The sequence below is a fragment of the Styela clava genome, chromosome 10 (assembly GCF_964204865.1).
Source record: "Styela clava chromosome 10, kaStyClav1.hap1.2, whole genome shotgun sequence".
Lineage (NCBI taxonomy): Eukaryota > Metazoa > Chordata > Ascidiacea > Stolidobranchia > Styelidae > Styela > Styela clava.
In genome coordinates this window covers 2116618-2144266 of record NC_135259.1, presented here as the reverse complement: position 1 = coordinate 2144266, position 27649 = coordinate 2116618, and the positions used below count along the sequence as shown (strand labels likewise).

The 27649-nt window shown below is 33.2% G+C and overlaps 1 protein-coding gene across 1 annotated transcript; it reads right to left on the bottom strand.

Annotated features, from left to right (window-relative positions):
• Positions 1-88: 88 nt before the first annotated feature.
• On the bottom strand, positions 89-27649 carry LOC120338019 (anaphase-promoting complex subunit 1-like). Its single transcript, XM_078116879.1, has 44 exons — positions 26797-27649; positions 26026-26126; positions 25703-25834; positions 24943-25122; positions 24575-24737; positions 23816-23994; positions 21111-21213; positions 19270-19414; positions 18851-19032; positions 18230-18405; positions 17977-18042; positions 17476-17628; positions 17178-17394; positions 16025-16130; positions 15640-15736; positions 15166-15240; positions 14841-14966; positions 14429-14539; positions 13645-13801; positions 12454-12608; positions 12158-12240; positions 11391-11623; positions 10728-10995; positions 10270-10368; positions 9847-9942; positions 9235-9306; positions 8737-8848; positions 8185-8287; positions 7620-7746; positions 7259-7443; positions 6779-6974; positions 6128-6220; positions 5644-5776; positions 5058-5212; positions 4497-4620; positions 4256-4351; positions 4069-4169; positions 3479-3578; positions 3221-3403; positions 2597-2734; positions 2116-2239; positions 1534-1649; positions 978-1167; positions 89-527 (listed from the first exon to the last, which is right to left on the bottom strand). Exons 1-44 carry the CDS (start codon positions 26909-26911, stop codon positions 187-189), a joined length of 6207 nt encoding a protein of 2068 aa, XP_077973005.1. The 5' UTR covers positions 26912-27649; the 3' UTR covers positions 89-186.

The following is a 27649-nucleotide window of genomic DNA, read 5'->3' as shown; positions in this document are numbered from 1 at the left end:
AAATACTTTTTAACTTTCGCCAGTGATTACAAAAACACAATAACGCGACTGTTTTTCCCAAGTCAGCAGACAAATAATTCAATAACTGTTGAAGATTGCCACAGTAGTTTATATTATGAGGTTGCGCCATATAGTTATTGTAGAAACAAATCGAAAGTAAATCAGCAAATCGGAAACTGTGCATAATCAATGTGTAGCTTTATAAATTTGAATCCCTGCAGAACCTTTAAATTTCAAAAACTCAGAACTTCCACATATTGAACTTTCTGCATCCTTTAAACCAGTAGATCCATCTTGTTTATTTTGAGAAGGAAACAACAATTCAGTTTTCATGTCATGAAGAATAGAAAAACACACCATGTGCCATATATTAGTCACAGATAATCCTTGCGTCCACGATTGATTCGTACATGAAGAAAGAGGATTTTCAATTGAGAGTTCCTTTCGCTTCACCACTCGTTTGGGTTTGGAGTTTTTGTTTTTGTGTGTTCCATTTCCCATTAGTAAACTCAATGGCGTTTTTATACCTGTCATACAATTTTGACAGATTATTTATTTCCTGACAATTTCAATTGCATGTGAATACAGATATTTGTGAACAATCATGGGTTGCCTATACTGACTATCTGATCAAAAACAATTTTGGGTACTCCTGTATTATATGTACCAGGGTAAATACGGATTGGGGTTAGGCCAAAATTTTATTGAGATTTTCCCAAAGCTTCCTGGTTGAACTGAGAATATTTTAGCTCTATTACGAGTTCGGGAACTGTCTGTGTTAGACAGTGAAGTGAATATACCTCCTGCCCATAGCTTTCAGTCCCTTTATACAACATGATGCATAGTAGACGAACAAAATTAGTTACTTCGTATTGGTACATACACTCAAGGAGCGCCCAATTTTGTAATATAAAATAATTAAAAGCCGTCTAATTAATCCAATGTCAACTTGGTGATAAACAAATATATGAACTCACCTCTGAGTATTTTCCCAAAGTGATTTTCTACCTCAGATGACAAAATTGCAATAAAATGTTCTGAGGTCATAAAACCTTGCTGTTTATTTAGATTTGGCACTGCAATTTGCTTCATAAAATCGAAAGCAATTTTCAGTTGCCACATTGACATTGTATTTGGCTTTTTAAAGTTTTGCAGCTGATAAAAGATCTAAAAGCAAAGTAATGAATAATAATAATAATTAAATATAAGGAAAATTACAAACAAAATGAACAAAGTGAATTTTAAAAGAGAAACACTTTAATTCACTCACTCCACAATTTTCATTATGATTAGGCACCATCCTGATTTTTAAACCATACTTTTTAACATAGTTTTTCCACCTTTCCCTATTTTAGCATGTGACTCCAACCAAAGCCGCTCACTCTTATTGGTTTGGCATTTATGCCTGAAAGAATTCAATCACATGACACCGAATGTGTAATTTTTGAGAACGGCTTTATCACTATTTTGGACCTCATGGTGCGCGCCTGCTAGCTGCGATTACTTGTAACAAGAAATATTTCCAATAGTAACCTGTTGCAATCCGCAGAAAATATGTAATGTTTGTGATTTTTCCTCGGTGACAAAATTTTCCAACAGAGATGACGAGAGAGAAATTCTTCTTGCAGCTGCACTTATGTCAGAGTTGTCTATTTTGAAAGTGAAGTTATCAGTAACTCAAAATAATTTCTCTATATTTGTTTTGTATTAGATATCCAGATATCCAGTTGAAAGGAAGGCTAAGGTAGAAAATTAGGTAAAGCCTCTCGTCAGCATTCTAGTCCACACAAGGATATCCATACTAACTGTGTGATAGTTCTAGTTACTACAGCCTGGACATTGGTAAGGTTATTAAACACAAGTGGTGTCTCGGACCATTCCACAGAGGAAAGGAGTAAATCTTTTGTACATAAATTATCCTACAAATTCAATTCCAACAAATAGTAAATTTGACAGTGTCAATATCATGACAGCCAAAAAGTGTGTATACCAGTGCAACAGCTTTACATATTTATGGTAAAAAAACATGGAAGGAAAATTCAGATTAATATTCGATTGAACTTATATTGAATCTGATGCTGTGTAATCTAATCCTTGAAATCTACAAAAATTCACCTGAATTATTGTCGTCAGATACATAGTTAAGAAAAGTTTCTGCATAGGAACGAATATTATAAACATCATCTGTAAGAAGCGAGCTCCAATTTTGTGATGAACGAGCGAGTAGACTTCTGTGACCCTTAGGAATATAAACATTGAATCAAAAACTGTAACTCGAACAATTTTTCATTATGTAATCAATGGAAGACATGAGCAAAGTTTCAATTTTTGAGTAATGTTTTCTACAAAGTATCAAATCCATCAACAATATTGAAATCCATATATAAAAAGTAAAACAAGGCGACTTTACGAAGAGCCAATAAAACATTCACAATATGAGTTGAAAACTTAGAAACATTTAAGCCTTGATGACAAAATTCAAAACATTTTTCAACGATACGTCCAAAAAGAGATAATTATAACCTCTTTACATTGCTGTACACAACAAAATTTTGTTTTAATTCGCAAACACAAAAAAATGAAGAAGTATAAATACTTTGGGATCTTTGATATAAGACTGAAATCCAGCTCTTCTTTGAACAGATAAACCAACTTCAAATAATTCTTTCAACTTATCAGCTTGCGTTTGTATATCAACGCACAGAGGCCAGTGTCTGGGATCATCAACTTTAACCTGATTAAACAATAAACATAAGAATATATGATCGATTATGGGAACACATATGCAGTTTTATTCTAAAAAAATTCAAATCTATAGTAAACTTGATCTAAATGAAAAATAATAAAAAATTTTTGAACTTCACATTTTCGTCAAAGTGACAGGTTGATATTTTTTGTTGTTGCCTCTAACCAATCAATATTATCTCAAACAAATAGAAAAAGTGGACATATGAAGAAGAAAAAGTACGAGAGATACAAACTATACCATTCAGACGTTGTTGACATAGTTACAGAAAGTGGTGAAAGAATTACATACACTAGTTGCAGTTTTGTGAATAACAATTTTTTGTTGAATTCTTCAGAATGTAACATGAATGAAAACAAATAAGGTATTTTTTAAATTCAATCACCAATATGTTTCATAAACAGTCCAAGGAGTATGAGTTTGGACAAATTTTTTATTTTTATTTTACAAACCTTTCGCTTTCAATACACATACCTCTTTCAACTGTGACTGCTCTGGAAGCATATAAGGTGCCATCACCAGACATGAGTGTTCCTCACCGGAAAATTCTGTTGTAAACTTGATATTAATTTGTGCATAGCAAGGTAAATTTGTTGAACTATCAATGGGAACCAGTAATCGTTGTTCTGTTGCAAGAACATAGAAATGACGAAGTGCCTGAAAAGTATTGAACAAACCATGAAAATATCATGCAATATTCAAAATTAGGCACTTACAATATAAACAAATTACCTGCAGATGATATCTGTTATCTGTACTTGAACATGGAAAACAGGGAAAGACAGCAGTAAGTATGGCACATATACTCTTGTTCGACGTTGAGAGTGTTTTTCTGAAAAATTATCAGAACATATAAATAAAATAAGATCAAACAAAGGAAACAGAAAATCCAAATTCTATAAGTTGCATCATGTTTAAAAAATAGAGTACTTTGCGAATGTTCATGTATATATTCATGATCAACTTTTGTCATTTCTTGTGATGTCATAATTATGCATGAACGCTGCCATGCCTGAAAGATACTGTCCTTTGAATAATAATTAGACGACGTTCTCTGTTCTTAGTGACATAGTGAGTGTTAAGTAAATTGTATTTGCTGTATGAGGAGTTTCATGAGACGTTAATTTTGTGTTATGACAACAAGCATGATTGGTAGACTACGCAAAAAGTTGCATTTTTAAAAATAATACCCATAAAATTGCTGGAAATCATCATAATTTAGAGCTCAGACTATTTTTTCACAGAGACTATACTTGATATAAATGTAGTACTTAGCGAGCAATATTGAGTTTTTATACCAAATCAGTGCAATATTCCAATACCTGCAATTTCCCAAGAACAAAAACCCTAAGGCCATATGAGTTGCCATCTGCATCCCATAATTTATTTCTGCACCAACAGTAACATGGAGAAATCGACAAAGCTGGAAATACGAGAAAATGCAGATTAAATATATATCATTTTTAATTAAAATATCATTTTTAAACTTCATAAATACATGAATAATACCTGCAATGTTTCCATATCACCAGACCCAGCAACGACCATACTCAACGCCAGTAAGCAGGTTGTGAGACAATTTTCCAGTGTGTATCTTCCCATTACCTGAAAGCCAAGATGAAGGTACAAATCTCAGAAAAAGTTGACAAAGGCCATTGTTTTATTTTTTAATTCTTGAATGACACAAACATCAACAGAATATACATACGAGGAATTTCAGAAAAGGAATTTTCCAAACTTTAATAAATACCTCCAGAGGATAGGCTGATGCTGTAGGCCGTGCTGTACCACTTTGTTCGTTCCATATCGATAAGAAAAACAAGATAAAATAACGCAATGTACCATAAGCACTCTTGTTTTGAGAACCAGCAAACCTGTATAGAAAATGTTTTGAAGATGGTGGAAGGATAACATTTTGGCTGTCTAAAGAAAAATACTGGAATAAAGATGGAAAGTGAGCAATATATGTGGCGGATCGTGCTAAGGGTTAGGAAAACGCTCGCCACCACACCTCTGACTACCCTGTGTGGCCTCGCAGGTTTAACTCCCATGTGGGATGGTTATGTGCGAGAGGATTGCTGAAATCCTCGGCGCGGTAGGATGGTTCACGTAACCGCTGGTCGGTTATGGCTTTCTCCACCATCAGGTCCATGCTTCAGAAAACAAATAACTGGCTAACTAATTCCATATCCGACATGGACTGGTAACCGGATGAGAGGCTGTGGTTCGCCAAGTGATTAAGTTTTCTTATTGACTTTCCTCCCCCCCGGGATAAATATGTAATTGCTATCCTAAATATTCTGTTAATTACCTTATTCCTAGTGCTAGGCAAGCACCAGTTAATATAGAAGCATGGCATTGTAATATCGTCTGTACATCCACCAATGGATCAATCGAACTAGATTCAGAGAAATTTCTTGATGCTGATAAATGAGTTCGTATCACAGATGGAATATGATTTTCAACCTTAATGAAAAATGAATGCTGTGTCACTCAATTTGTTGGCAAGTCATGTGCCAACTAGTGTCTATTAATATAAGATGACATAGTGTCCGTGCTTAAATCGAGCATGATTGCCACCGGCACCGCCCACCAGGTATATTCATGTAATTTGCCTGTATTGCAGACTGTGTTTTATTTATACTGTACATAGTATCAGTGTGTCGTTATGTAGCTCTTTGCGTGATGGTGGTTGTTTATAACTCCCGTAACAGTGATTAATTCAGGTGGGTGAGTGCACGTCCACGAGACCCACCTAAATAAAAAAAAAAGTTTATTTGATCAAATTTTTCTCTAGAATAGCTATAATGTACTTCTGTATTAACTGAAGATACAATACATTTTGCATTATGTGAAAAAATATCGTTCGCAGATGCGGTACTACATTGGTTTCATACCCATTCTTTTGAAGGAACTACAAAATCCCATAAAATCAATGATCTTGCCATCGTACGAAGCATCAGATGTTGAGGTCGTATAGCTTCCAATAAAAGTAGTGTTTCAGGAGCCGTGAACCAATCCGCAATAGTTCTGTGTTATGTATTACAAAATTTAAATCATGCCGAAACAAAACAATTGGCAAATACATGAGGAATATCATCCAAGACAAATATGCTGGTGCTTTATGATAAAAAGTGAAGGGAAAATGATATATTAACAGTCAAGAATGTTAAAACTATTTTCTTTATAACCATCCCTGGTATAGAAAGCACTTACATATTTTACGGTATATTTATTTACTCATTTAATCTCAAGAGAATATAAAAGGGCTTTTCAGAATTAGTTTCAATTTAGCCAAAAACCTTAGGGTTCAAAAATATCCGAAAACATGTGAAATATAAAATAGTTTAGACAAAATAAATGAATTCAAATTCAATTTACATGTTATTGGTTTTTAGAAACATCAAAGTAAGAGCAATAATGGCACCCGGTGCCGTCACTTCTATATTTACTTGATCTCCTTCAAGGATAATGCTGTAATAGGAAAAGAGTGTAAGATAATAAGAGTACAATACAAAGATGTAAGCAGTTTGGTTTTGTTTCTAATTTAAGAAATCACTGTAGTCTACATATTACAAATGATTCAATATTAAAACGAATTTTCGAAAAACTTCTACACATCAATATTAGTGATCCTCATTGAGATACAATAGGGGGAAAAAAATCAGAAAAATGTCAGAATTATTGCAAAACTTGTTTTGTTGCGTGCCAATTTAAAATGCTATAAAAACTTGGTTTAATCGCTATGTGATAACAACGATTATCCTACAACTGGCTGGAATCCATATTGTCAGTAGGGCAAAGTTTTTCAATTAGGAGTTGGGCTCATGAACAAGCAAGCGCTCTACTAAAACAGTACCTAACTAAAAAATAAACAAAATAAAACATTTCATACTCTGATTAGTCTACCTATTTCAAGTTGACTTTCTTTGCAACTTTGTTTTTTGTATTGCCAGAGGTATATGATAATGTAAAATGTGCTGTAAGGCAGCCACGAAACAAGGTCACAAGATATATTGAATAAAATCTAACCTTTGTCCAACTGGTTCATTAGACGGCTTTCTTCGGCCCGTTAAGTAGTGGTACAATTGATCAGTCATGTTAAGATCTGCAAGTTCAGGTATATTACTGCCCCTCCCTAATGTTATTGCACCGAGAGCAATTCCACAGCTGAGTGCATAAGCTTCTCGTTCTTCCCCGGTGTCATTTTCAGGACTCAGTGGTCGATCTAAGAACATAATAAATATCAGTACAATGTTTACTTATACTAGTATCATACCAGATCGAGTAAGAGGAAATCAACATCTGTACTAATTAGACTTGGATATTTAATGAATTTTAAGAAACAGTAACTCTACGAATATTTTATCTAGATAATCAGAAATTATGGCAAGATTATTTGAAGCTTTGGAACATTTCACAATGTGTTTTTGAAATACTTTACTTTGCAAGTAAAGCTACACAAAGAAGTGAAAGGGTATTGAATAAATAATATATGAACAATTTTGTCACCTATTTCCCTGAGCATAACTTCTGCTACAAGACGTTGAGCAGATCCTAGATAGAGATATCCAACGGCAGTAACAGCAGCAGTTTGAATTACACGAGGAACATCAAATTCTGTCGATGTTGGTGGGAGTAATGCTGGTATGTGAACACTTAAAATACGCATGATTGACAAGTCACATGATCCACATCTGAAAATAATGAATCCTTTCTCAAGATCAAGTATAAATTAATGTTGAATAATTAACTATGAGACTAGTTTTACAACCAATACATATTCATTTAAAACCACTACCCACACAAAAGTATGCAGTTCCGTTGAAATTTATTTCTAACTTACTACTATGCAATTTGCATTATAACATACTTGGAAGTACCAAGTCCAAGCAAAAGTCCTATTGTTGTCATTTCATGAGTCCTACTCAGATAATCGTGTATGTTCAATGTGTGAAGTTTTTCAAGATGTCCATTCAATCCCAAAGCAAGCAAAAATCCTGAGTAAAAAATTAAAAACATATATGGAAGTGCCAGTCAAAGGATACGTTATCCAGAAGTGGCAACAGAAAACTGAATAATAAATATTTATTTTCAGAAAAATAAATAACGCTCAACACCAACTCCATATTACGTTGTTGTAACTATATCAAGTATACACTTTTGCCACATAGAATTTGTTCTCTCCTTCAATGAAAGCATATATAAATATATGATTTAATAAATTACTTGAATTGGCTTAATTTGCAGTCGCTACAGCAAGTTGATCTATTGCCATATCCAAACATGATTGGGTTTTTGTGACATTACTTCAAGATAACTAATCAGAAGTATTCACTATTTCAGTGAATTGAACAGGATAACTGTATCATAGAATATTTTTTTCTTACTAGACACCCAATCATGCTATAGAAATTAGAAGTTAAGTATGAACCTACCAGCATGTTCTGATGACAATTCAGTGGGTGGTTGATTATTTGTTCGATTAGAAACGTTTGTATTTGTCTTGGGTTTGTTCAAATATATCCAAGAAGACTCGTACTGTATAAGAAAAAGCCAATGAAAATCTGAATGGTACTTGGCAATTATTTGAACATCACAACACCTTAGCATTCAATAAAAATTAGGAGGGCGATGCATAAGTATAGGAACATGAAAGTAAACTCTACAAAATCCAAGTCCGAATTCAACAAAAAATACTGCATTAGGTCTCTAGAAAACACTCTTCTCTCAATTACAAAAATTTTGAAAAAGATTGGTCAGGTACCGTAGTTTAAAAAAAAAAAATTTTTGCCTGTACAAATTTTCTTTTTGTTTCATCGTAGCACAAAATCATACCATATTATCTTAATCACAATTAAATGTGATTGTACAGCTACATGAAGTTTGCATCCATGAAGATGAGATATGTAGAGACAAATTAGGTAATCTAAAAATCCAATTACTGACTGATTAAGCATTTAATATTTGATTTATCTTAATATGACAACCTTCTGTGGCATTATCTTCAACCCAGCAGCAACTCCATTATGAAATTCAGGCCAGTTTTTCATAAGAGGAGGAACTTCAATATTTCCACTGTCCAAGTCAACCGTCGTGTTGCTGAAGAGTTCAACAAATTGTTAATTGAATAATGTCGATAAAATGTAGTATAATTATATTGTAAGTTGAAAAAATTAGGCTAATAATTAGAATTATGGGTACTCCTGTAGTGTATGTACCAGGTTAGGGGCATGCCAAGTGAATATATCCCCCTTTCATAGGTTTCATTCCCTTTATACAACTTTATGTAAAGCAGGCAAACAAAATTATTTACCTCCATCCATATTGGTACACTGGAGCGTCAATTTATGATATGTAGGAAGAAAGTAGGGATACAATTGAGTAAACAGACAATAACAAGCCCAGGTATTTCAGGTCAAAGTTTATAGAAATACATTGTGGAACTGACAAAAAAGTTTTCAGAAAAAATAGGATATTTTATTTACGTTTTGACACATCTTCCTGTCCAATCTATATGTGGAATTTCGAATGGTTCAGTTGGGATAGGCTTCTTTGTTCTAAAAAAAAATGACAAAAAAATGTATAATATAAAAATCTTGACCATTATAACAATATTTCATTAGAAATTTTAGAAATTGCATGTTTAGATTATTAATTAAATATAATTTTGAAACTGCCAATTATTGGGGCTGTTGGCAAACGATAAAAATTTTCTATAAAATACTTTAATATTTGGACGAAAACAATATTGAAAATTGATTTTTTAGATTTCATAATGCTAATATAATAAAAAAAATAGTGCTCCCGTAGTATGTGTACCAGTTTAGGGGTTGGGCCATAATTTTATTCCGGTTTTCCTTATTTTAGTTCTATTACGAGTTCGGGGACTGTTTGTGTTAGAGCCAAGTGAATATAATATACAGCCCATAGCTTTCAGTCTTTAACTAAGTAAACGGTCAACTAAGTTACCGTCATATTGGTACACATACTTCTAGAGCGCCAAAAAAATAGCTGCACAATAAGTACTCTGGAAAATATTGTAAAAAGTTATGATTATAGATTTGAAATAAAATTGATATCATCTCATTATAACCTACTGCAATGACATCATCCCACTTCCAACAGCAAGTGCCATTGTACGATTACAAAGAGTAAGCAATCTAGCTCTTGTTAGTTCTTGGAATTCATGATCACTGGAAATACAAAAAGAATTATGATGAATAAATACGGAACAATCGAAAGTTTGAATTGACGATCGATCTCCTTGACAAAAATTCAAGAACCTATAATAGGCATAGAAACAGACTTTTTTTCAATGGTATCATAATTTTATAACAAAGAAATGGCATGTGAGGGTAAAAATGAATATTGACTACCGGTAATAAATAAATGAGAACTAATTTTTTTTAAATAAAGTAAAAAACGCATAAAATACATCTACTATTTGGTCACATGATAACTGCAGAAAATATGTCTTATCAAGTATTCAAACATAAGGAATAAAATTCCTGTTATAATACCTCACTCCCGGTTGTTGTGTTAAATCGATCAAAATAGGCTTTTGTGCTTGCAGTAAGTTGTGTGCTTCCGATATCCGATGATCATTTGGAAAAAGAAGTCTGAAATAATGAGGAAGTCTATAGAGTTAGTTGTTTCATTCATTCAGTGAAAATATCTATTGATTGTTACTTAGTGTTGAATAACATAGTCTTTTTTCCAGTAATTTTTGGTTAACTTGAATTGAGTAGTATTTCAATATCTTGAACAGCCCAATAACCTGAATAATCCTAAGATTTGAACATAACATACTACGTTTCAGAAAGCGTGATTCGAAATATTACTATACCGTGTACATAAGGTCTCTGATGATTCTTTGCATTTCAAAGTGCAAAGACATGTTAGGATAATGTGTATTGTACGTGGTAAGAGTATCAAAAATAATATTATAAAATTAAGCATAAAACATCAACTATATTACCTTGTAACATTGTCATCCCCTGTATCTGTAGAAACATTTTGCAGTTTCGACTTCGCGGTATTTTGATCAAAATTATTATTGTTCGTCAAGGACAAATCATTCTCCAAAATAGCAGAAATAATTTCCTGTTCATGATTTTCATCGGCAGATATGTTACTTTCATCTGTTGATTGCCAGGCACATAAATGTTGATCTGTGAACGATGATAGTGGGGCATCTTTCCACTGAGACATCATTGGAGAGTTTTGATGCTGGAGATCGACACGACCTGATATTGAAGATGAGTCTTATTCAAAGTTAATCATAAATTAACCATCATGGTCGCATCCAATTTCAAAAACATTTTGATAAATTCGTAACTTTTACTTGTAATTTCTAGTCACACAAACTCACAAAAAATACATTAGAAAAATATAAGAAAACAAAAAAATGATGACTTCCTCAGATAAAAAGTTTGAAGTAATACATTTGTGTTTGTGTGTAGCAGGACTCTTGCATTATGTAGTACTGTTTATTGCTACTATAACATCCTTGCATTATACGCATACGGCTCCACAAGTAGGCTACAAAGGCATAAAATAATGATAGGGAGTTACCCTCGATTAACCCTAACTGATGTATCATAAATTTAGTAAATTTAAACAATCAAAATAAAATGCTAACCTATCAATTCTAGTGCCTTGTTTGAAAAGTTCAGGTCTGGCAATTCCTTGCATTGGTGTAGAGCTGTAAATATGGGAAGTGCAACACCGTGTGGTAAGGTATGAAGTTGTTCACTTGTAATACCAATGTCAATCATATATTTCAAAGCACGATGAGCAGCAGAAATTCGATTTCCAGTTCTTTCATCCTGAGTGGCGCAAAACTCTTCTGACATATCAATACTCTTATCTTTCCTGTTACATAAGATAATATTTTAGATAAAAATGTAAATTCCTATAATACGAATCAATAAAATATTTCATTTTTCTTTAAATAGGATGAAATAAGCTCAAGATGTTACTTTGATTCAGAGTAGGATAGAAGAATGGGATTTTGCATATTTATCCAGTGAAATTAAAAGGCTGATGAAATGATTTAATCATATTTAGAACCGCAGTCTCTCATCCGATTTTCAGTCTTGTTTCTCAAAACTATAACAAACTATAGAATGGAGCACACCTTTACTCAACATAGGCTTTAAAATAGTTGCATTCACATGTACTTTGGTTATTGATCTTATGATATGCGTTGTTCGATTCGCACAAGCTAGCTGTTAGAGCATTGTAAGTGTAACATATTGGGATTACTCGCACATGACAAATTAAACTTAACTAAACTAAACTTGTTCCGCAGGTCGCACCCAATTCAAAATTGACACTTCTCACGGGCCGCAGGTTGCGCATCTCTGATCAAAAATGTCAGATAAAGAATTGATTAAAACAACCTACTTGAAAGTTGAAGTCTGTGTGAAATGGCCAAGTTCAGTTACACTGGAACTAGCATTTTCATCTTTAAAAAGACAATCATATATCTAGAATAAATTTTAAAAATAAGTGATTACAAGAATCAATAAAATATAGGCATGCTGTATTTGGATGAGATGTATGTGCAGTATAGAGTGGGCCATAATAAGAATGTGTTAAAAATATTAGATAAAATCATCGATGCTTACGACGTCAGAAAAAAATATTGAGAAATAAGCCAACTAGCTGGCACAATATTGATACAAAGATAAACTGTTTACCATTAGAATTTGTTTAGTGCGTGTTGTGACTCTGTCTATAACAGGAAATGGTGCAGTACAGTTCTTATACTTTGAAATGTGTTGAAGATTTGAGAATATATTCGGTTCCAATTCAGAAAAACAAGCCGGTAGTTTATATGTTTGAGGATCAAACCCTGTAAATTAGATAATAGAAAAAGGATATAGAAATAGATATAGAAAAAGGAATAAATATGTCAAAACTTTCGTAAATTCTAATTAAAGTGAATAATGAAAAAAAATTAAATGCCACACAAATATTTATGAAATTTATCATAAAGGTCAGAAAGGTCATAAAATAATATGAATCAAAACTGCCAGGAAAATCAATGAAAAGAATTTTACAAGTCAAAAGTTTTTCATAAAGAGCATAGGAATTCTGAAGTAACATTTCCTCTAATTCTACTAATAAATAAACTCTGGTAGTAAAGATGCTAGGCTTTCTCTGTTGTATGGGTATTGTTATAACCTAATAAATACAAATTTGACAATACATTATAGAACTTTCTGAAAATAGCAAAAACATCATAAGGAGCAAAAAAAAACGTCTGGGTGAATAGAGGTTGTTGGCAATCTCGAGGTTGAAATAACCAGTGCTTTTTTTTAATACTCTTGACCATAACTGAACCTGAAATTTATCTCACCTATAATAATAATCATTCATTGCAATGTTATTAAAGAATGCTTCTCACTGGATTTAAAACATGATAATAATCTAAAATTATCTTACAAAGAATCCAAAATCCCCCAACTATTGTTAAAATATGAGGTATAATAATACAAATTAAATGAATAATACAAATTTTTTAAGCCTAATAATTATTTTAATTTTACTGATACATACAGCAGGATAGCCAGGATTTTTAAAAGGGGGTGTGTTTCAAGAACCAGAATTAAAAATTCCTATGCAACCACTTTCAAAATAGGCGCCATGATTACGCCACCCGATAAAACTTTTTCACCGGATAACGATTTTTCTGTTGTGTAAAATATTCAATCAATGTCTTGCCATATAAATTCGATTGTGTTCATCATAACTTGTCTTTGTGCAACTTACGATGAAAAAATCACTACTACTCTAAAATGCTACGTCTAAATCATGATCAACTGACTGATTATATATAGCTTGTTTTCGATTATTTAACGCTAGTGTGTGGTGTATATAAAGCATACCTTTAATTTTATCAAGCATGTCATCACATATTAAGTCTGGATTATCCATGGCATAAGATAATGAAAATTTCTTTAGTCCAATATCATTTGCTAGTTGTTGCAAAAATTTTGACATGACGATAACATTTTTCCAGGTCATTATATCCAACTTTTGTTCCTGAAAACAATTTGAAAATTTTAATTAATTTGGAAAAAATCAAATAAAAATGTCATCGTAAGATCAATTTCAGAAGATTTTTCCATGAAATTTCTTGGCCATGCCAATAACTAAATTGCAGAACGATATTAAATATCAGTTAGGCATCATTTATTATATCACTACACCTTTACTATAAATAAGCAATGTAAGCAACTTTTTGGGTTTGAAATAAGGATGTTCATAAACTAAGAAGAGAACAATGAAGATCAAAAATGGTAATGCGACTTTGACTTATTAACTAAGTAATAGGAAATAAGTGAAAATTTGATGTGACCTATTTTGAATTTTCTCAACAGCTTTATCCTCTCTTGAATGAACGAAAAATGTTAACATGGAGAGAAACAATACAAAGTTGTGACATCAAAGTGGTTTTCAATAGAAAAATGAAATCCAAAAAAAGTTTGAGCTTCAAGGAAAGGTTTTCGCTCGTGATCACCCTATATCAAGCTTGTCTATGACAAGTTCTGCATGCAGTTTCAATATCAATATCAAATTTTTTATCCAGAGGGCGCCACATTTTCAAAATAATCAAAAAGTCCAGGGCACTGGTCATGTTGGGCACTAGAATGAAGTATTAATACAAACCTCATAAACTAGATGCAAGACACAAAATACCGCACCAAGAGGATGCATTGTATTTCCTGATCTATCAGTAGATCTATCAAGACTGGATCGACGACAAATTTGTGACAAATTCTGAAAAATTGGACAGATTCTGTGATAACACATTAAAGATGAAAAATTGAAAAAATAATCATGAAAAACAATTAAAATCTTAAAATATGCCCATGCAAAATAAACTATAAATTTTTTGAAAACTGCAAAAATTATTTGCATTCAGCCATTTTAAATATGAAAAAATCTAACAACGCAATAATTTACTTGAACTGAACAAGAGGGCGATTGTAATTGTTTATCAAAAACAATTCACAGTACGTGAATAAACTACAGTTTCTTTGTAATCATTGAAACTTGTGAGGTTCAAACAAAACCTTACCAGCAATTCAAAGTTTGATTCCTTTGATTTATCATTTTGCAGTGAATCTTCATCTTCAAAAGTAAAAATTCCAAAATTTCTGTGATGTTTGATATGAAAATCACTGTCTAACAGATATTTCCAATCCTGAAGAAAAACAATTCAGTCTAGTGGAATAAACTTTTATTCTAAAACCAAGTAGACATTGTATGAGTAAAGGTTAGTTAGTATGTGGGCACATAATTGTATAGGCAACTATTTGGATACATGGGACAGGTAGTATTCAAGGTATTACAAAGGAGTTAAAGAGTGAGACACGAATCAACACAATTATAGGAGTTCTTACTTGTGCACTACTTTCTTGAATATGACGAGCTTTTTTAGCGGCAACTACAGGGGATACAGAAACGTCAGCTTCCATCTAAATACAATATATTATTACTAAGGTAAATAACAAAAAGTTTATAGAATATTAGGTACTTCTGTAGTGTGTGTACCAGGTTAGGGTTAGGCCATAATTTTATTCCGACGCCCATAGACTTCAGTCCCGTTACACAACTTTATGTAAAGTAGGCGAACAAAATTAGTTACCTCTATATTGGTACACACACTTCTGGAGCGTCGCATATTATACACTTTTTACAATGAGTATAATTGGGAGTTTTAAAAATTTGATACAGTTGAGTAGTGCAACCACAAGTTCCACAATGAATTCTCTTCTCATTCTAGCTATATTCCTAATTGCATTTATTTGAAACAATAGGACATACTATATAATACCCATTTTATAAGTTGTCAAATGTCAAGCATCCTTGCCTACCTGCTGTGATGTGCCTGCAGTGTGTCTGTTGGACAAGTTTGAATAACCAATGATCTCTCTCAAGCATGCTTCAAAGATTGCCCATTCTGACTGATAACTAATAGATGAAATGATAAAATAAAATGTTAATAAGGAATACATAACGAGACTTCTCAGATTGAAACAAAAATATGATCATAGATTTATTAGCACTCCTGTAGTATGTTTACCTGGTTAGGGTAAGGTCATAATTTTATTCCAATATTCCTTATTTTAGTTCTCTCACGAGTTTGGGGACTGCTGGGGTTTGTCAAGTGAACATACCCTCTGCCCATGAGTTTCAGTCCAATATAAAGGCCTGATTAATAAATATAAATAAATATGTAATAAACAGAACTAACAGAACCTTGTCATTGCACCTGGTGAATATCTCATTGAATACCATTTGATGATTATTTGTAAATATAGATGATTTGGTAATACTTGATGCAATGCTTTCAAGCATGTTTCAACTGCAAAAATAAGAAAAGCACCCTTAATGCCTAATAGAACTAAGACATACAAAACAATTAGTAAGGTATAGGAATAGCTAACCAGATATTGTGAGGATATTCACAATAATCACCTGACCACAAGTCCACAACACATATTTTTTTCAATTATCACAACACATATTTTTTTCAATTATGAGGAAAAGAAACTGTACTGTTTTTGAGAAATAACTTTTTTCATCTATGCCTGGTATATTAACAACCACAGTGCAACTTTGGTACTTCACAAATGTTGAGATGGGTTAAATGTTAGCTTCAAAAAAAATTGTACAATGTAAGTTTTGCATGGCTACTTGCAATAATCCAGCATGAAAAATTATTTGTTTCACCCAAAATTGCAGATCAAAAGATATTACCAGCACATTTCAGAGCAAAAGAACTGTAAAAGAATGCTATCTCAATCATTCATACGAGCCTGCCTCGTTCGCCACCCACTGGTTCCCAAAGGAGACGCCAAAAATTAACAGAATTGTCCTCAACATAACTAATATATGATTGCATATTTTATATATTGTATTCATTACAAATGTTTTATTGTTATATGAATTATAAATTCCTTTTACCCTTTGTTGTTTACCTTCTGTTATATAGTGTCTGCCTCTATTGTCACGTAACAATAGTGGTACACACTACTTGCTGCGGTTACTATAAATGCTGAACACAGTTTAGCGAGCATGGATGATTTTTCAATATTTCAAAGGAAAATCAAGCACAGAGACAAAAAGAGTTGACATTGCCTTTATTCTTTAGGCCTACATGTTCGCAAATTTGATAGGCATAAAGTACACAATAAGGATCACAAAATTGAGTTTTACTTATTTTTAGGCAGCAATTTTTTTCATGTCCCTGATAATTTGGCGCAACACAAACGATTTAGGAACCGCTTCGCTACTTGCTTGTGTCCGGGAGCATTTTCGGGATTAAGTTATGTAACTGAAATTGGCGTAATTACGAAAACAAATGTAAATGATATCACTAAATGATATGTCATTCATATATGAATCTTACTTAACGTTGTTGTAAACAATTGTGGAATGTCTGATTTGTAGTAACTCCCGCTTGAAACTTCCAAAAACAAGCTTGAACCAACAACTTGAGGAAGTGATATGATGGCTGATGATGACGTTTGTCCAATATTAGTAAATGGATGTTCATCTAATGTTAAAAGACTAATATCTGTATCTCCACTGAAAGCTAATTCTGGCACTGGTGAGAGCAAGTTAACCTGAAATGCAATTATTAATTAGTAAACACATATTTTTTTCGATATGTTAAAGAGTTAAAATATTTTCAACACTCAACTAACTTCTTCAAGATTTCCCAATACGCTTCCGGGTCTACTCGGATGAGCAGGAGTAGAGACAGGTTGAGGTGTACCAAGAGAAGGTGTTGGATTCCTCAGTCCGTGAGATAAACTCAGTGAGGACATTGGAACACCAGTAACATGCATCTTTACCATCTGAAAAGAATATGGAAGAGCAATATTAGAAATCCTCAAGAACATAGCTTATTAAACAATATCAAAATAAATTATATGTTTTCTCAAGACGATTTTTTGGAATCAACGAAATTCCTTGAATTTTAGAAACACATATTGAACATGTAAAGTGAATAGACATTAGGTAAAAATTAAAAAAAAAGAGCAAGTGTAAGCGAATTTCAGAATTGCATAATGACTTTTTGATTAACCATAGCTACAGAAATAAAAAAGAGTGAGTTCCTGCTTCAGAATATGTATATGTATTTGGTTAGCAGTTAGCACTATGGTATGTATACGCCCATTTAGATCGCAACAGCAGAATATTACCTTCACAGTACCAGTGTACAAAATGACGTTTCCCACCATATCCAATAGAGCAATCATATTGAGATCCTAAAAAATATTTAAAAGTTACGTTAGATAACTTCCAAACAAAGAAAAAATCTTAACAAAATCAGCTTGTTGCAATTTTATAGAGAATAATTTTATATAGCAAATATCACACAAAATTAAATAAACTTTTAACAAATGAATATCTTAATTTTATAAATTTAAAACATATAAAGATGCATTCACAAACTTTTAATTGAGTGGCATCTCTAGCGGGATATGTAACAACTGCACCAAATATAAATTGTGATTTATCATTCGTCAGACCATATTTCACCAATCTAAGCTGGCGCAAATTGTCAATGTAATAAACCAAAAACTTCTGTCCGCAAACATCTTCAGATAGGAAAGCTTTTGTCGCACAACCTGAAAAGATTGTTGTCTTTGTTGAGTTTTTTAAAAATATAGAAGTGTAAATTGTTTAACTACAACAGTTACAAGGCCAAAGATTTCATATTCATTCAGGTGGAAGGCATCCTCCTCTATCCCGTCTACTGCCAAGCCCTGCTTCAAACAAAAGAGTTCTTGCCCTTCGTGGGTTCGCAGGTTCGAATCCCATGCGAGGATAGTTATGAGTGAAGAGGATTGCTGGACTCCTTGCCACTGTAGGGTGGTTCACGTAACCGCTGGTTGGTTACGGCTTTCTCCACCATCAAGTCTATGCTTTCAAAAACAAATACCTGGCTAACTAATCCCATACCCGACATGGACTGGTAACCGGACGAGAGCCCGTGGTTCGCCATATGATTAAGCAGTCTTATTGGCTTTCCTCTTCCCTGGAATAAATGTGTAAATCCTAATCCTATCCTACCAACACTGAGTCCTTCTCGAGTTCCAACAACATTTTCTGACCAAACATGTTCCAAACAAATTTCTGGCCTCAGAGGTTCTGCTGACTCATGCACACTTTCATTTAAGCAGAGTGATTCATGAGAAATTGGACCACTAGGAGATCGGAAGTGAGAAGATTGATGAAGAGGTGAGAAAGTGTGACTGAAAGAGAATAAATTATAGTTAGTAGTATTATTGCATTTATGCCTGTGTATCGAAATTCGAAATAATGCGCAAATTTTATAACATGCAGCACACCACTCTTTTTGTGCAACCTTACAAATAAGAATAGCAGTCATCCATTTTCTTTTTATCTATGATTTACAAAACTTAACCAAACCATTTTGACAGTGATTAATAAATATACAAGCTAACAATATGAACTACTGGATGAAGTACCTTGGATAATTGATTGAGTTAACACTCGGTGAACACAATCTACTTGAATTAGGAGTTTGAGATAAATGTGCAAATGATGGATTTCGACTTGTGTGTGGAGTTCTAGCTAATACAGATGGCAGCAGCTGCAGTCCACTCGGACCAGCTGGAAAAGAAAACAAACCAACATAAATTATGAATGTCTGTCCTTTAGATGTTTAGGAATGAATTGTAATTCGCAAAGCTGAAAATTGAACATAATAGAGCAGGTGTGGGCAAGGTTTTTCGTCCAAATTTTTCCCACCTAAACTGGCGGTGGCGGGCCATGTAAGTACGACGTAAGAAGTTACATTTTATGAACAATATTTACAGTGTTACAAAAGCAAAAGTTAAAAACAATAAGCCTTGTGCCAAAACTAAATTTAATCGCAATCTCAACAAATTCCTTGAGCTATTTTTTAGTTATAACCTCAAAATTTGATTTTAGTTTGGTTGAGGTAGCATCAGGCGGGCCAGATTAAATACCCAACGGACCGGATTTGGCCCGCGGGCCGTGGTTTTCCATGTCAGTAATATAGACTAAATTTACATCAAAAAGTTCAGCTTCATTTTTAATACCTTAAAATATGAACATGCTCCAAAAACATAAATTTGGAAGTTAAATTTGGTTAAAACAATGTAGAGAACATTTGAACTTTTACCAATCATATGTTATTTTTAAACAGTAAGACTCTCCTCTGGTTATGTGACAAATAGGGCTGTCCAAGCGAACCAAATATTCGAAATCGAATCGAATCGCAAATTATTCGAATCGTTTTTCGGCTAATTTTCGAATCGCTAAAATTAGGTACCGGTACATAAAGCGGAAACCACCTTTACGGGATGTTTTTCATTGGGCAAGCGGCGGCGCTCCGAGCTCAGACAACTCTCGCTCCCGGCTTGCTTAATTTAATTGGTTTCCCGATATTTCTCTGGCCTTCATTTTGTGATAAACATGTCATTACTAATGCCCGCCCGGTGGCACGTGATTAGCCATTTCATGCGTGGTCATCATAACAAGGTAGGTATAGTCGATCGTGACGTTTTTGAGAGAGAACAAGGAGAAAAAGGAGACAATTTAGAAAACGATAGTTCTATAAATAGAATCGATTTGAAGCTGTTGAGTTAGTTATCATAGGACCATGGTACAGGCAACTCAAAGCTGAAACAGGTGTTTTGGGATCCTTATGATGGCAATACCTTCTTTAAATGGAATTTGTAATTTCTCATGATGGCATTACTGTATTATCCATCTATATACCAAGACAAATAATTGCACTCTTGCATTTTGATGGCTGTTGTACACTAACAATATCATCAAACTAGCTTGGAATTTTTAAATGGAATTTTGAACTTGAGCAACAGTTTTATCTATATTGATGGTTGTTATTATTTTGCTGAAATTTACACAAAAAAACATAAAGACTAGTGAATAGGATTAAAATAGCATCTACAGGCTTTATATGTCCTACTAAAACTGAATCCATCAAAATTGAGATTGCAATTTTTGAATAGTGCAATTTTTACTCTTAACACTCAACAGTTTTCGAGACCCAAATTTTGGAGTTCTCCAATTTTTTTGACCAGTTCATACAAGCGTGTGATCTCCTTTGATGTAACTGCACATACGTTACCACAACATCGAAGGGCAGGCGTTTATTGTATGATAGAGACAGATTTACTATTGCGCAATAATATTCGATTATTCGGTTCGATTCGGCGAAAATATTCGATTCGATTCGAATCAAAAAATTATTCGATTTTGGACAGCCCTAGTGACAAATATTTAAATATGATAACAGTAATATTTAAAATGTTCGCACCAGATATATTTGGTAGTATTGGAGCGGCAGGTGATCCTCTGAAGCTTCCACGCATTGGTGATATTCCAGGACTTGAGATTGTCATTTGTTGATTACTGCTCATCTGTCATAATGTATGAGTTTGAACATTCTATTCTACTAAATATTATTTTTAGCTATTCTGACTAAGAAAGAGGAACAATTTCAAAATGTTAATCAATATTATAAGCATTGTTAGGGTCTATTTTGTGATCAAGCAAAAGCTAAAGAAAGAAAACCCCTACAAGCAATGGTTAGCATAATCAAAAATGTAGTATCATATAGACATATACGGTATATATATGAATATGATATACCCTTCATTTTATTGATAGTGTGTGGGCCCTATAATAAAATATTCTTGCAATAAAAATACAAGTAATTCTTATCTGATAATTGAAAATATTCAAGATGCCCAATGTTTTGGGAACCACACAATAAGCATAATATTGTCCTATGCAGGGATGGCCAATTCGAATGTATTCGAATATCTCGTCATTCGAATATCGGAATTCACGTTCATAAGAATATCGGATATTTGTGTGACGTCACACATTTTCGACGCCGCTTTCAAGACGTTTCCGTTGAATGAAAACATTCTCGATAGTACCTTGCGCGTGATTGTTTTCATCACTCATCAGCGTAACGTAATATTTAGGCCCGTAAACGCCTTTACAATTGTGTTATTTTCTCTAAAACGAAAATTTTCCACAAATTTGTTCCACGATAACGATAACATTTATTTTATTTTTGTACACGCACGGAATTGTGAATCTGGTAAATACGTTCATCGGCGGCGAGTTTCTAAAGACAACGCAACTTTTTGATTGAAAAGCGGCAATTTAAAATACTGAAAATAAAACCGTAAACAATATAAGTTTTATTGATGCCCGCGAAAATTTAAAAAACGCTTTTCTAGGCAGTGAACGCAAAATTTCGTGTGCCTCTGGCACACATTATGTTTGGTCGGCGTTTAGAAACATATCGTCACTAATTGAGGGCGGGATTTGCCTGATTATCCATTATTTTAAATTGCCGTCAAATATTTTCGTGTTAACACGATACAAGGTTTGAAACGCGACTTTTTCCCGGGTTGTGAGGATGTATATAATATAATTAATCTAAAGTATATTCAATCAATTTTATTTTGATGAAATAAGATTTACTCTGAGATATTACAGCATATTTATGGATTTTTCGAACGGTTTTATCTAAAAATAATCCGAGTGGCAGCATTTCGATCGAGCGGAGTCACTGTTAACAAGTACATCTAAATATTTGCCGAATTCGCAAAATACGTATCAAAACAATATTTAATCGGACAGTTTACCTCACGTTTTTATTTTTATGACCGCGGATTGCAATGGTATATAAGAGTGGTGAGGATTTTATTTTGTCGACGCAACCGCAGGTTAAATTGAAGACAATTAGATTAATAAAGCAAGACATTTTAAATATGCCGGTTTCGGTCACGAATTCATCACTTTGCACAACAGAAAAATATATATTCGTTGTTATATTATTTGTTGTAAAAGTCGACTCTTTCAACAGGTGGCATAATCGCGGCGATGAATATGTATTTTTAATTTACTGCTAAACTTTATATGTATATTCATTGTATGAAATGAATTATACTCTACACTTAACAGGATTTTATATAATTATTTGAGATTTTTCTAACGGCGATAACGAGTTGGCAAGTATGCAAAAATACGTATTAAAATTAAATACATCAGGCAGTTTATCTCGTAATTTTAGGTCACAGATCGCCGTGAACGGAATAGTAATGTTTCTTTTTTGACGTAAGAAGAAGCAACCGCGAGTTACATTGGACACATTAAATTAATATATAAAGATATTTTAGAATCTCGTAGTTGTCATGGATTGAATATTTTATGTAACAGAATGATCATCATTATACGCTGACAAGACGACTCTTTTAACGAGCGCGTAATCGCGGTGGTTGTTACAGGCGGCAATGGGAAATTCCGATTTCGAAAATCCTGGCTGCGCGCTCGCAGTGATGGTCATCTATTCTCTACTAATTTATTTCTAATCCCAAACACAACAATATATTACACATAATAACAATATGGTTCTCATAAATTGATATACAAATATACTGGTAGGTAGTAGAATACTCTAGGCCCAAATATTAGAATTTTTAAAGGCATAATGGATTTTCGATTGGTATTGCCAATAAATTTTATTACTCTCAGAAAATATACACAATTATCTGAATGCAAGTAGTATTTTTGTCAATAGACTTGACTATTATCGTAATATCATGGTACCAATGATAGAAAGCGTCAGACAACTTTTCATATGGTCATTTGTACAAAGTGATTAATTTTAATTAACTGACTGTGTCACAAGTTGCTATTATTTTTTATTGATAGCTATAAACTATCAATTACTTTGTGTACATATACTGTTGGTTTGTGGCTTCATTCTGATATTTCTATTGAAGCTTATTTCCTAATTTACTGGGTTTTAATCAACTAAAACAAAAATGTGGTATTTTAGAATGTATTCGGAATTCCAGATTCGAAAACATTATTTTTTTAGAATGTATTCGGAATAGTTTAGTATTCGGAAATGGCCATCCCTGGTCCTATGATTAAGAAAAAAGTCATCACTACCAATAAAATCGAGACTGCAAAACATCAAAATATTTCCAAGCTCACTTGATTATGAATTTGTTGTTGTTGGCCAACATTATTATCCAACGAAGTAATGTCATCATTCACAATTCTCCGCATTTTCCAAACTGTGTGCAGTCCATGTTTCGAGTCAAATGTCATTAGAAGATTTTCCTCACAGAAAACAACACTTTCACGTGTACGATTCATGTAGTGAACACTACCTAAATGTCAAAAATATATCAAGATATCATACAAGGATCATACAAATTGGAAATGACATACAAAGGCGGACTATGCGTTTTCATAATAAACAGCATCCTGATCCTTAGAAATGATTTAAAAAATGCTGAATATTTGAGCAGACTTTTTTCTGTTTAATTTAATGCTCCAAAATAAAAATCAGCAATCCAGAAGTGTGTGTATCAATATTGAGGTAACCAATTTTGTTCGCCTACTCTACAGAAATTTTCAAAGGGGAAATGAAATTTTTATTTGCCAAGTTAGATCGAGACTGCATAGCGGGTCCTACCGAACGCAGTAATTCACTTGGCTGACACAGACAGTCTCCAAACTCGTAATAGACTTAAGATAAAGAAAATGGGGATAAAATTATGGTGGTGCCTAAAAAACTAGTACCCAACTGTGAAAGTTTACAATGCTCGTATCTTGTAGATTCTTGTGAGTAATTTTCTCTTAGGCACTGTTGAGTCAATGTTCATATAAATTCGCTCAATTAAAAGTATGAATTTACTCAGCACCCAAATGAGTTAAAGAGTATGAACCACCAATAAAATTTCCTACCTTGAAACTTCTTGACCACAGGAGCAAATTCTCGCAAAGGATGTTGAAGACAAAATACAGTAGTTAGTGCTTTATCTGATGATGATACTGATGGAGCTGAATCACTTGAATTCTGATTTCTTTCAAAAACGAGTCCAAAATCAGTGTTCCACACTTTTCGAACCTGCGATAAATTGACCAAAATTTCATGCAGTGATAAATCTTAATTAAAATATGACCGTGGGACAATTTTAATTACAGGATTGTAATGTTTTGAATTTTCTATACACTGGAATTGGCTAATGAAAAGGGTAGTTTCTGTTGATTTATGTTATGATACTTGGTATGAATTTCTTTTCATTTGTAATTTGACAACTGACAACACATACTTGGAATGGCAATGCTGTCACAAAATCGTCTCCTTCTCGAGAAAACACATGCAAACTTCCATCAGATACTGCAACAAATCCTTCAACGTTTTTCTTATTTTCACCATGTTCATCAGTATTTTTATATAATTCATGAATATGAGAATCTTCCCCATCAATCACAAATGAACACCAAATAGCCTGTCATAAGTCAATAAACATTTTTGGTTTAATTTTTGGATATGCCATATTTTCCGGCATTTTATTGGATGGCTATGCTTATTTTATTTTTTTGTGGGGTCGCTTATTTGCTCAAAATTTCTGTTGCATGGGTCTTCTCAAACATGAAATGTATTAACTTTGCATCAGGATTAATATATTTTTTAATGTATTTGTACCCAAAAGGTCTGCCAATTATGTTATTTACCATAATTGACTTTGATCTGATATCCAATATCAGTACTTCAAAAATAAAAAGGCACTTCAAAAAGAAAAGAGCTTCCGAGCGATAAAGGGAATGATGATCCTTTGATTTTGGCATTCAGGATTCAGTGAAAAACGATACCAGACTAAAAAACAAAACTGCTAACAGTGCTAACTGACCATAAAGGTACAGTGCAGTACCTATCACACCATATTGACAGGTTATTTCAACATTCCAGTTAATAGGTTGTTCAAAATGATTGAATGAATATCATCCAAGAAAAAAAAAGTAGAAGCCTATTCAATTTGCATCCAAGACATCCACTTAAAGCTAGAATTAGAAGGAATTATATCTTACATGAATTACAGGTGAATCAATTGTATATGTACTGATGACTTTGTATCCTCTACTCCATACTATAGTATTTTTACAAATATATAATTCCTCTTCAGCATTTGCATATTTCCGCAGGTGCCATCTCTCAGAAACCTGAAAATATCCCAAATATATTACATTTACATGTGTATTAAATAAATATAAATTAGGCAATGATTATATATATTCACGTAAGACACCGATGCAGTAGGCCTACCTATACACATACATATTATTGTAATCTCAATAAAAACATTCACAACTATGGCATCCGTAATTATATACATCCATATGAAAATTTATACCCTATTCCTGTCATCCAAGCTAACTTTGCTGAAAGAACCGATTAAACTTCGATCTAATCTTAGAGGAGCTTGTGACTGATGCAAGTGAAGACAAGAAAGGCCTGTGAAAATAAAACAAAACAGGATATCAAATTTTTTTTCAAATAATCCAGAAGTAGGTGGCATAAGGTTGTTTACATTAAGTTCTCAACGCCAGTCGGCGTTCGGAGTCGTTTGCTTAGTGAGTCCGGAAATATCCGGTCTTTTCAAACATATTTATGCCAATGTCAGTATTTTGGCGTCCGACTCCTCACTTTAGTACTATATTGAGTTTGTTTTTTAAACTTGTATGACCCAATGTTAGACTATTCATAGGTGTCGCTGCTCGATAACCAATGCTGGTTTATCGCATCCCTTTTTACCCTGAAATGCATTATTTTCCTCTCTTTTCTTATCTCGTTCTGTATGTACAGTGTGTATTTCTTATATGGTGATAAAATAAATTACTGATTACTGTTCGATGTCACCAATATGACAAACACTGATGGCCTGAAAAATTTAAAGCAATTTGCGAAGAAAAAACTCTCATTTACCTATTTCTGTTTTCACTTATTGGTCAGCTACCGGTACTGTATTTGCAAAATGCTATTTCTTGTGCATTCTCAAACCATACAAAACATTTTCTTTTTTCCACCCTTCTTATTTTTAAGGTAGGTAATAGTGAATTTTTGGTAGGAGCAAATTGATAGAACACTAAGAGGGACATAGTAATACTGTGATATTATCGCTCACCTGGATGATTAGAAATAGCATGGCGACCATAGGGTATAAACTCCACTGGTTCCAGAGCGACAATCATTGCATTAACAGAAGTTGATGTTCGCAGTAGATTACTGGAGTTATTCATGAGTCAAAATAGGTGTCTTTATTTTTGTAGAGTGATTCAAATCCATTAATAACAAATACAGAATTACCTTAATAACTTCAGAACAAATTCAAAATCTTTATTCTTTAAGCAATAAATTTATAGCTTTTAGAGTAACTACTATCTGACTATGCAATGCTACAGTTCAAAGTTATACAAAGTTCTGAACTCTACTGTGGGTCAATGAACAGATAAATGACTGCCCGACCTCTGATCTTGAATATCAGAAATGGAGTAAGATGTTCGGTATCCACAGGAGCAGTACTGCACTAGAATCTCAGAATCCCTCATATGACTCCAGTCATTTCTGCATTTGAATATGAGCAAGTGACTAGTGAGAATGCTTATTCCAGAATTACTAATCAAGGTGTATAATGTTCACAAAACTAAACTGAACACCTCAAAAAAAGAATCGCGAAAGAAAAACATACAATTTGAATGCAAAAAGGAGGAGGAGTTGCACAATTAGAATAAAATAGAAGCGATTTATTTAACTGAACAAGAATGGGCTAGATCTGAAGATAGACTTACTGCAGTACCGAATGATTTGACTGAATTAAAAATGTCTCATTACAACAGAGAACAGATATGAAATTTGTAGTGAGTTCTGGAAATATACCAATAATACTGTACCGTAAATAATACAGTAATAGCATTACTGAAAACTGGCAGATCAAAGTGTGGACACCTGATAAAGTAGACGAATGTCAAAATGTGATT